This window comes from Triticum aestivum, chromosome 1A (assembly GCF_018294505.1).
Source record: "Triticum aestivum cultivar Chinese Spring chromosome 1A, IWGSC CS RefSeq v2.1, whole genome shotgun sequence".
In the NCBI taxonomy this organism is placed as follows: domain Eukaryota; kingdom Viridiplantae; phylum Streptophyta; class Magnoliopsida; order Poales; family Poaceae; genus Triticum; species Triticum aestivum.
The window spans coordinates 581,017,445-581,029,568 of record NC_057794.1 but is presented as its reverse complement, the minus strand read 5'-3'; the positions used below and the strand labels follow the sequence as shown (position 1 = coordinate 581,029,568).

Below are 12,124 nucleotides of genomic sequence, written 5' to 3'. Positions count from 1 at the left end.
GCTGGTAATTGTAGTTTGTGTTAAAGACCTTGTTGGTTTCTATTACTCCTAAATGGAATCGCAGGAGGCCCTTGTAAATTTCTCAAAAACAAAACGAGCTTTGTTTGAGCAAACTTAATTAAAGAAGCCTTGCGGGCAATCATGCTTGACGGCCCTTTGTTTAACGGTGCCCTAGTTACGAGCATGCATGAGCCAAGAATCTAGTTCGTGGTCGAGCTCAGGCGTGATGCGCAATGGCCGGTAAATTATGTGGTGCCGCGACCCCCGGTTCAGATACTCCACTCGACTGAGCTACTTACTTGTCTTCACGACGTAAAATCAGAGGCCCACCGTCAATTTAGCCTGGACACATACATGTACAACAAGACCAAGATTTTTGCCACGAACCGTGGAAATCGACACGGACAGATTAATTCTGACGTCGATCGGCTGCCGGATGCACACCAGCAGAAAAATCTGACGAGCAGAGCAGGTTCGAGAGAAGAAGAACCTGACACATAACCGACTCACGTCAATCATTTAGGCCTTTCAACAAAATAAATAAATTACAGTAAAGAAATCATTCAGGCCGATCCGTTGGGACGTTAGCTGAAAAAATTCGGCTTTAAATAGCGCGCCAAAGCTCGCATTATTGCCACGGCCCAATAATCAATCCCAACCTCCACTGCCTCCATAGCTGGCTGGCAGCCTAGCTTAGCTCCTGCTCTGCTCTGCTGTCTCCGCCGGCCGGTTAGTCACCGATGGAAGCCCCGCTCCTCCTCCCCGTCTCCACCGCCGCCTCCTCCTCCACGTCCATCACCGTCGACGATGACAGCCACGGCACGGCCCACAACGTCTCCCCTTCCCGCGCCTCGCCATCCGGCCGGAGCATCGCCGCGCGCTACCTCGCCGTGGCCCTCGTCGCCGCCGTCTCGCTGTTCGCGCAGCACGAGGCGTCCAAGGGCTTCCGCATCGACGTCGTCCGGGGCGGTGGCACGGCCGGTGCCGCCGGCCGGCGCTTCGACCTCCTCTTCGTCGCCAACGGCCGCGCCGAGCGCGTGCTCCACCGCGCCAGCCGCCGCGTCGAGGAGACGCTCTTCCCAGACCCCTCGTTCCCGCGCCGCCGGGTCGCCCGCGTCACCGTGCGGCTGATGGCCGGCGGCAACCTCACCGCCGATGACGCGACCGTCGACGCTGTCACGGACGTGGAGTACGTCATCTCGCTGAGCCCACGCCTCCTGTCGCCGTCCTCCGGAGGCAGCAGCAGCGCCGGGGCCGCCGACGCTGTCGCCTCCGCGGTGCGCCGCGCCGTGGCGCGCATGTGGCTGTGGGACGGCCGCGGCGCCGCGCCGGCGCGCGTTACGGAGTCCATGGTGGAGTACCTCGCCACCGCCATCCCGGACGAGCCGTCGTCTCCGGCGGAGGAGCACGCATCGGCGTCGAACACGCACTGCATCTCGCCGCGGTTCCTGAAGCACCTGGAGCGGCGGCGCGCGGGGTTCGTGGCGCGGCTGAACAGGGCAATGAGGGACCGGTGGAGCGACGCCGCGGTGGACGCGGCGCTCGGGGCGCCGGCACGGCCCGTCTGCGCCGCCTACCTCGCGGCAGCGACGGAAACCGGCGGCCAACGACCGGTGGTTGGGTCCGGGGTGGCGGTTTGAGCCAGCAAGGCGTCGGAACAGCGCACGAAGGCTGGTTTGCCAGAGATCGCACGTGCACGCCATGCTTGTCACGTGACTCAGTCGGTCAGTCCCTTGTACGTAAATGTAATTGATTCGCCATTATCGGTGAGTGGTTAATTAAGTAATGGGATGAGACGAGTCAGCGGTCGCTACTGCTACGACAACTGTAGTATTTTTTTGGGAGGTATGCTACAAATGTAGTTTTATTTAGAGTAACTACAAATGTAGTTAAACACAAGCCTTCTTTGTAAATCCACCGTAGTTTTTTATGTTTGTGTGGTGGGATATATGGCGATCTCAAATAATTCTAGAAAAGCTCAAGAGAAAACAAGACCAGCGTTCTATCGATCACATTGATTTATGGTCTTTCCAGTTCTTGTTTAGATATATCGGTTTTTGGTCACTTAGTAGCTGAAGTCAAGTCCCTTACGATCGATAATGTTTATTCCTCAGAAACTTTTAGAACAGCGTTGCAGATTGTCTGACAAGGTATAATTGTTCTGAGTTAGCTACGGCTTGTGGCTCGGCAGAGGACCTTCATTTATTGAGGATCTCTTGCTGGAAGATTATAACACTATCTTAATAAAATAAACTACTATTGATCTCAAAAAAAAGTAGAACACCTTTTCAACCATGGAAAGAAAATCGTATACGACCAGGTCGTACATGCACAAACGGGAGACCCACCTCTCTGTGCGACACGTTGCAAACCGAATCTCAAAGCAGCCATTAATCCCCTTCGCCAAATCCCAATTTCTATAACTCAAGTTCGATGTTCAAACTCCAGCCGCCGCCGGTGCCTCGGCTGCTCGCCGCATCGTTGCCGGTGCGCTTGTCGAAGACAAGTGCAACTTTCCAGCTCGGCGCGCTCCTGCACCGCCGGCAACGTCTAGGCTCGTCCGCTGCGCAGCGCGGCACCGCCCCTGATGCTTGTCCCCGTCGGCTAGTAGAAGATGTGGGCAGAGGAGGTTTCGGCGGGCAAGTTGCCATCTGTGTTCCTTGCTCCGGTGACTCGTTGCCGTTGTTGGGTTGTGCTATATTATGTCCGTCGCCGACGAGATGGGTAGAGATGACGATGGTTTGTATGGTCGTGGGAATCAGGGTGGGTTGAAACTTGGAAACGATGAACCATGGCCGCTGCTTTGAGATTCGGGATGCCACATGTCGCAAAGAGAGATGGGTCTCCTGTTTTGTGCCTGTACGACCTGGTCGTATACGATTTTCTTCCTTCAACCATTCGGCATGAATGGTAAGCTATCTCAAAACAATGAACAAAAGAAAAGTAGAACATCTTTTCAAACGTTTTCTATGGATCAGGTTGAATCCAAGAGGATTGTTCTAATGGTTTTTGTGTTTTATATTCCACAAAAGTTCCTATTCCAGAAAAGGAAAAAAAATCTTTTCATGCTCTCAAATCTCTTGCAAAGAATATTTTCGCTAAAATTTTGTACAAATTTAGCCTTGTAGGATTGGGGTGGACAATTGCATGACACCTAATCTACTATAGTGTTTTAATTTCCCAAATGATAAATGCCACACGTGTGATATGAAGCATTGTGGCCTGACGTTTTTTACAACTAAAGTTGCCATCAGGAAAAAAATAACAAACCCAAGAATAAACTAAAACTTGCCATCCGAAGAAAGTTGCTATATTTGACAACTAAAGTTGCCATCCTCGCGTCACTAAATTGGTCATAAAAATTATTTGGAATTGCCATCTGTTCATGCCACACGTGTGACACTTATTAGGGTTCCTTTATTTTCCTCTTCAAAAGTACCGACACCATGGACAGTAATTCTACTCTTTCATCTAGCTTTTTTTAGAACTCTTTCATCTAGCTGATATACTCTCTTTTCCCTGCAGAAAATGTTAGAATTAACGGGCCTCACCCATGTACAATTTTTGAAATCTCGAATCCCCATGAATAAATGGTAAATGGTGGTGCTAAAAAATAGTCCCATATCACTACTGGAGGAAGTGTTTCAACACTATATATAGTGCGTTCTCTTCACCACACCAAGTGATGTGTTAATAAGAGAAAGAGAAGACTATACGTGAGTGCTAGCCTCGCCTAGCCGGGAACGGTCCGGGGTCGCGCGGGCGTGTGACTTGCATGTGAATTGTCTGCCAAAATCCGGTCCCTGGACTTGCAGGGGCACGACCTCCTTTTGTTGTTAAATTTTTTGATGTCCTGGCAGACGGGTCATTATTTCTTGTAAGGTAAGTATACGGCTTGGAAACCAAGTCAGTTTGAGATTGTAGATATATTACCACTAGCCACGACCAAAGACACATCAAAACACCTAGGGTTTTGCCTCATCTCGCAACTTGTGCCGCCACCTTAGTCTACTCCATCCCGAACATTGTCATCAACAACGTCAATCTCACAGCCGCTGATGAACAATAAGTCCACCATGATCTGTTCATGTCTTGGCTTGTAGTTGTTGTTACGTGTGCGATGCTGTTGTGCATGTTTTTCTATTTGTCTAATATGTTATATTGGTGCATGCTATTTATGTTCTAGTCATGCATTATTTACTACAATTAATCATGAATTTGCCTAGTATTTCAACATTCCAAAAACCTAACTTTAGGCAATTTTCTGAGTTAACTATGGCTGGATTCGCTGACGCACTAAGGCGGGTAAGTTTACCCATGTGCTGTTTAAGAGGTGGTAGGTGAAGTCCACACTCTGGCTTACAGTCTTGAATTTTTCCCATGCTAATGCTAGCTTGCCAGAGGGAACTTTTGATGAAGATCAGAGAAAGTTCCATGAATCCAATACAATGTTTGTGGTATGCATTCTGAGTGTTCTTGTTGACCGTCTGTGTGATGTGTATATGCACATACAAGATGGAAAGACACTATGGGATGCACATAATGTTAAATTTGGTGCAACGGATGTAGGCAGTGAACTATACATCATGAAGAGTTTCCACTACTACGAGATGATGAATAACCGTTCTGTGATTGAACAAGCTCGTGAGATACATTGCATTGTGAAGGAACCGAAACCCCTTAAGTGTGCCTTACCCGATAAATACGTGGCCGAGTGCATGATTGCAAAGTTGCCTCCTTCATGGAGGAATTTCGCCGTTTCTCTAAAACATAAGAGACAAGCTAGAGATATCAGTTGAAAATCCGAGTGCATCTCTTAATGCTGAGGAGAAAGCTCGGGATAAAGACACTACTGAGAAAGGAAGCCAGGTTCAACCTACCGCTAATATGGTGCAGAGGTACACACAAAACAAGAACGAAGGAAAGAACAAGCATGTTTCCAACAAGCCTATCAAGACTACTACCTTTAAGAAGAAGTTGAACAAGACTGATCTAGAGTGCTACGTTTGTGGGAAGCCTGAACACTTTTCCAAGGAATCCCTAGAACGTGCAGACCATAAAGGGAAAACAGGCTCCAAAAATGTCAACATGGTGACCGCTAGCAACACTGATGGGTATGGTAATTTACCTATTATGTTTTCAATATTTCAATCATCATCTTGCTGGATTGATTCGGGTGCTAACAATCACGTGTGTGTTGACTTATCTTGGTTCACTTCTTATCAGGTCGCACCGGATTCTTCCGTCCTAATGAGGAATGGGTCGGATGCTTCTGTTCGTGGCATTGTCACAGTTGATCTAAAGTTCACTTGTGCGAAGATCGTGCAGCTAAGGAACATGCAACATGTCTCTACTATGAATTAGAAGTTAGCGGCTCTCTTCTATGTCTGAGACGAATTTAAGTTAGTTTTGGAGTCGAATAAAGTAATCTTGTCGAGATATGGCCATTTTATAGGAAAGGCTATGGGTGCTCCCCAAGACTAAACCAAATTCCATTAGGTTATGTCCTTGTGGACATGTATCCTTCCATTTCCTGCTCCTAACCGTCGCAGACACCTCCGCCAATTAGTGTCACACTTAGCTCCCATAGTCCCATGAATCACGTAGAAATAATGCACGGTTTGGACCAATACCCTACCACAAGTCACGACTCCTCACTGACTCCACGCTGGATGTTAAATACCCTACCACAAGTCACGGCTTCTTATTGACTCCACGCTGGATGTTGTGAGGTACACGGTAGCGATGTGAGGTAGAGAACCCAACAAGGGCACTTTGGGTAATACCTACATGTCCATGAGTGTGGCATGGGCAGCGTATTATCGTTCATGGAGCGTGTGCCACAATCAAACATCTAGCCGTAGTCGGAGCGGTCGCTCTCACCACCTTTTCTTATGCCATTATTGGTAGTCAAACGATTGCTTCTACTCCATAACCAAAAGGATCATGTTGAGTCGTTGACGTTACCAGTAGTTCTTCTAGAATATGGAAGTATGTATATGGTGACCTAGATTCATTCAGATCAAGCTTCCACGATCATCACAAACATCAGTGCCAAGTGGCAACCTAGCTAGTGGTTGTTGACTCCACGTCGGGTCCAGGGTGGCAACCACGCGACGACGTGGGAAGCGTACTATGATATACAGCAAGTGCAATTTGGTCAAGAGTTCATATAATTTGTGAAGATTAAGCAAGTGATGGTGTGTGCGTGTGGGTGACATTACCGTGCCCTAATCGTGGCGTGAGGCGAGCAAGCGGTCGCTCTCCACGCCATTCTAATTTCGTGCCATTATATGTGGGTTAATCAGTGGGTCCCATGAGTAATTTTTTTTGGGCGTACGTGTAAGTATGTGGTGGTCTGTAACGATTCTGGGGACACCCTCGACCTAGAAGTGTGGCTAGTAACACGCGACCAAACAAACAAGCAGGCCCACCCTGCTGGTGACCCGTTCAGACTTCGATGACCTTCATTCAGCGGGAGAAGATGTTTTCATCAACTACAAGATGCCTGAGGTGAATTCGTCAATCTTAAATTGTTATGCCAACATAATATCTCGGAGGTGCTCATAAGGATAGAGTGTGCGTCTTTGTTTCAAAAAAAAAGGATAGAGTGTGCATATATAGGTTCATAGAGGTAAGTATATGTGTGTGTATGTGAGTATATGTGAATGTAGTGTGCTCGAGAGAAAAGTACGAAATAGAATATGAATGAGCAAAGCTTTCTCACTTGCAAATATTATATTTTCGTTTGGATTTTCTATTGGTCAATTTTTGTTTGGCACCCACCATTGTATATCGTCTCGATGAATACAACATCTATGACTATCGGGTTTAGTTAAGTTCAACTTTTAATCAGATACCTGAGATTTGGCTCTTCACAAAGAAATTTGCGGGTAGCTCTTCATAATATTTTTACATGAATTTGCAAGTAGAAGTCCTTGCCGTGACGCGAGGGGAATCATCTAGTTGGCTAATATCTAAATGCCCATGCAAGTGGAGTATTAATCGTATGTTATCTAAGGGTGTGATTAAGTAACGGGTTTGGCATAATCAAACCTCTTGCCGCCATGGAAGGCAGTTGCTAATCACGTAACTACATGAATTGGTAGATGTAAGTTTGGGTTGATAATTTGGGAAAAATAATAATACATATGACTTATTATAGATGACTATGTATAGTTATATCAATATTATTTAATATAAATAGAATAACTGAATGAAAATATTTTCGTGTTGAATATTGTGGTGTATCTTTCCTTATGCATGATTACATGTTGAAATGGGTCTTATCCCATTCATAATTACTCCCTCCGTTCTTTTTGTTAGAGTTGTGTCGAATATTGTGTACAAGGTAGGTTACAGTTGGACTTGTAGTTGTACTGTATTTACATAGAATGTGGAGTCATGTTCAAGTAGGACACTTGTATCCTAGACCTCTCATATATAGCGAGGGTAGACACACGATGTAACCTATGCCAACATAATAGCACCGAAACGCAGGGGAAGCCGGCGGCATGTGCCGGTGTCCAGGACGACCGGGTGCGGTATTGTAGCGGTGTCACGGGGAGGAGCGCCCATAGTCAAGCCCCGAGGATGTAGCCATATCGGTGAACCTCGTTAACAAATCTCGGTGTCGTGCTCGTGTGATTGCTTGGTCCTCGAATGATCAACGGTATGCCTCAAATTTATTCTAACACTTTTATATAATAAGTATATGATGAGCGGGCATGCTTGCATGTTCAACATATATCAAGGGCAGCTCGGGCAACAGTTCGCATAATTTGTGAAGATTAATACGCAACTAATGGTGTGTGTAGGTGACATGGTCATGCTCTGATCGTGGTGTGAGGTGAGCAAGCAGTTGCTCTCCACGCCATTGTGAGTAGATTTTTTGGGTGTACGTGTGAGAATGTGGTGGTCTGTAACGATTCTGGTGACACCATCGACCTGGAAGCGTGGCTCGTACCACGCGACCAAACAAACAAGCGGTGACCCGTTCTATCCATCGCCATCCGCTCAGAGTGTTGCATATGTGAGATGATTAATTTGATTCCGCCGAAGCCTCGAGAAGGATTTTGCAAAAAAAAAAAGAAAATGGCAAAAAAAGAAAAAGAAGCCTCGAGAAGGAATTTTATCTGGTGGAACGAATGAGTGATGCTCGCTCGATCAGTATCTGCCGGCACCCGGCAGTCTGGCAGGTATGTGTCGACGGACCCGCCGGAGTGTGACCGGCCGGCAGCAGGCACGATCATGTCGGGCGACGTGGAATCTCCAGAAAATGACCACCGTGACTGACTGCAATGGGCTTGGCCGGATGGGCGTTCTCGGTCAAATACACAACAAATAGTTTTCAACATACGACGAAACTTTCCCAAACACATGCATAACATTGTTTCAATTTTGTTACAGAATATTGCACATTTTCAATTCTTAAACTTGTTTTAACATTTTAAAAAATATATCTCATAACAAATTTCTAAAAAGGATATAAGGTTATTGGGCGGCCCATGTACATGATTGATAAGGTGGACTTTTCCTATGTATTCTACACCATTTAGAGAAGGCAATAATAAGTTATATAATTAACTATCTCTTAGTATGCTAAAAAAAAACTATCTCTTAGTGTTATCTCTAGCATTTAATGTTATGAGATCTTAAAATACTGGGGTGATGAAAACTATAACTAGAAAATATTGTGAATAAGAGAAGACATCTCGTACAATGGACACAAATGTCTTATATTTCTTCACAAGTGAACATCGCTTAGGTAAGATAAGGCAATACTTTTTCTTCTGTCTCTCCATCTTCAACCTTACTGATTATACTACATGGTATCGCTAAGATAACACCATTGTACATGCCTCTATTATTTCCACATATTTTGCCAGGGGAAGGTTACATATAAATTATCATTCCAAACACAACAAAGAACATCACAACTACTACAAAACTATCCCTAAATGCACGAGGTGCTCTCCATGGACCCGGGGAGGGACACAACGGTCTTGATAGAGTGGTGTACGAGATCGAAAGTACTGGAGCGGATCGTACACGATGCGTTTACCCAGGTTCATGCTCTCATCGTGGGGATAAGGCCTAGGGTTACATGGGTTGCCACCGACCTAGAGCTACGATCAGACTAGGAGTCCTCCACTTGTACGCCAAGATGATCGTTTTCCTGGAAGGTGAACTCCTTGCGAGGCGACGAATCTGGGCCACTCCTCGGCTCATTGGGCCCTGAGGCCGTCCTGCCTACCGGCCCACCCCCGGTGTCGTACATCATCGATAAACCCCGAGCTTGCCTGGAATTTGGCTGCGCACCCTTCCGTGCCGTTTGGTATGAAATCTTGACGGGATTCTTTCTTTTTCTTTCGTTTATGGGCCATTTATCACATCTTATTCGAACCCGCGGACGAGTGAGGTTGTCGAAGGATCCGGCTCCCCTGAGACAAATTTAGATGTAGCTTAGAAAGATTGAGCCCCAGAGTAAGCCAAAGCTGCCCTAGTTTGGCACAAGAATCGACCACCAGGGCATGCATGTTAGGGCCATCTATCCTATGGCTCCCCCCTCTCTTGCTCCTACTCATCGCATGCCCACCGTCTAGTGGTGACACACTTTGCTCGCACGCACAAGTGGCCTGGCACGCAACAACAACGCCGAACATGGGCCACTAATCTGCCATGACTTTGTATTGACTCCACAACAGATGTCCATAACAGATGTTGGTGGGTCCACGTGGCAATGTGAGGCAGAGAACACATCAACGATACTTTGGGTAATATCTGCGTGTACATGCATGTGGCATGGGTAGTGTATTGCTATATACTACTCCCTCTGTCACATAATATAAAAACGTTTTTCAAGCTAGGATAGGTGAAGTATTCGTTATGAGTGTGATTATGTAATGCGTGTGGAATAATCAAACGTCGAATATGGTGGTAGGCGAATCAAAGGTCGCACTCCGCTACTTTTAAAATGTAATTATTGGTAGTTAAGCACCATATTGGGTTTTTGAATCCGGAAGGATGATGTTGGCGTTACTAATAGTTTTGTTTCTGTGGATGGATATGATGGTTGATATGGATTCATGGAACCAGGATGCTTCTAGAGGCCCATAATGTACCAAGAAATCAAGAAGGGCCCTACTCTCCGAGTGACATGACATATTATAATGGTCATTTTCATCCACACTGATTGTTTGCTGAAGTCTTGCAGATAAATTAGGATTGGGATTTGTGGCTTGTGAGTTTCACATCCAAAAAATTCAATAAAATCATGAAATTTATTGGAGATAAATTAGGATTGAGATTTGTGGCTTGTGAGTTTCACATCCAAAAAATTCAATAAAATCATGAAATTTATTGGAGATAAATTAGGATTGAGATTTGTGGCTTGTGAGTTTCACATCCAAAAAAAATCAATAAAATCGTTGGAGATAAATTAGGATTGAGACTTGTGGCTTGGGAGTTTCACATCCAATGATTGCAATAAAACAGTGAACTTTCTAGACCGATGCTATGGTTCAAATTTGGAAAAAGAATTGCGTGGTAGGATTCTGATACTATACTCCCTGAGCAATAACGTGGTTGTGGACTCCATGTCGGACAAGAAATGCTACATCAGCGGGAAATTACTTAAGGTTTACGGGCTTGTGCTGAATTGATATGTTTTGATTGGATAAGAGGGAGTGAGGGACGCACCCTACGAGGTCTACGGTGGCAAATAACGTGAGCGCGGGGCATATTGCCAGGGCACATATACATGTCCAGTTGTCCATGCATGAGTGTCGCTTTTCGGATTGCATATATTTTGCAATTGGGGAAGATTAAGTAAGTAATGGTGTGCTTGTGTGGGTGACATAAACCACACCTTAATCATGGTGTGAGGCAAGCAAGAGGCCGCTCTCCACGCCCTTTTACATGCCACTAAAAATAGAGTAAAACGATTGTGGTCGTTGATTCGATGACAAGTTTTTTTTGGGGGGGTGTACGTCAGTACGTGGAAGAATGTGGTGGTCTGTAATGATTCGAGGGACGCCCTCGAATCTTGGAGTGGCCAGTAATCTGCGACCAAACAAACACGATGGCCCACCCAGCCGGTGACCCGTTGTATCATCGATAGCTCGCTTTCATCGACATCGATCGATCGACTCTCTGTCGCTGATATGTGTTGGAATTAGATGGACTCATGGACGAGGTTCGTAGCTGCAGAGACTACTGATTGGAGCAGCAGCAATGGCGAAAAGTCCGGATGGAATCATGCATGGTGAATCGAAACGAGTGGTTCTGCTCCCCGAGCTAGAGGGGCCGGCCGGATCAACGTGACCGACCGGCCACAATCACGTCGGGCGACGAGGGAATCTCCGGCCAACCATCGTACCTGACTGACTGCCCTGCGCCACCAGAACTCGTGGCTCGGGGCGTCCCGAGTTTTGAGTAAGCAGACCAACAACCATGGTCCATAGCCGGAGGCAGACAGGGCGGCGACGTAGATGGGCATGGGTTGGGTTGGGTTAGGTTGGGTGGGCTCTTTCGCTCCATCTCCTCGGATGATGCTTGGACCACCATCGTGTCGCATCCGCGGCTGAGCTGATCTCAACGGCTCAACTGGCGTTGCAGTCCTGACCTGAGACCTGAGCTAGCAGCCACGGCCAAACTTGCCGGGTTCCATGTCATTGGCACTGCTGCCCTGTGGTTCTACTTCTATGTCCTCCTTTTGCTTTCTTCCTTTCAAATAGTAGAGGCCATTGAGGGGACATGAAGTTTCTGGCTAATTTTTTTATTAAATAATATATTTTTTATTAATTTGCACAAATATTACGGTGAAAAATGATTTTCAAAAATAACACACCGTCGGCCCGCTGCAGGCCGACTGGGCCTAGTCAGCCCACAGCAGGCCGACTAGGCGTAGTCGGCCGACAGCTGGCCTGCCTGCCACGTGTCGCGCGCGCACTGGCAGGCCACGTCACGGGGGGGGGGGGGGGGGGGGGGGGGAGGGAGCTGTCGGCGAGGCGGTCACGGGGTGAGCCCCTGTCAGCCTACCGCGGGCCGACAGGGTGCGGCCCCACGTCCCAGCACGCCCGGCTCCCTACGGTTGCTTCCTCCTTTATTACCACTCGAGCAT

At 46.9% G+C, this 12,124-nt stretch overlaps 1 protein-coding gene across 1 annotated transcript; it reads left to right on the top strand.

Moving 5' to 3' along the window:
• Positions 1-617: 617 nt before the first annotated feature.
• Positions 618-2,012, top strand: LOC123182410 (uncharacterized). Its single transcript, XM_044594965.1, has one exon. The coding sequence runs from the start codon at positions 741-743 to the stop codon at positions 1,638-1,640; it is 900 nt and encodes a 299-aa protein (XP_044450900.1). The 5' UTR covers positions 618-740; the 3' UTR covers positions 1,641-2,012.
• Positions 2,013-12,124: the final 10,112 nt, after the last annotated feature.

Excerpts from the sequence above, each read along its gene's own strand:
- LOC123182410 (XM_044594965.1), top strand. The coding sequence starts at position 741 with ATGGAAGCCCCGCTCCTCCTCCCCGTCTCCACCGCCGCCTCCTCCTCC.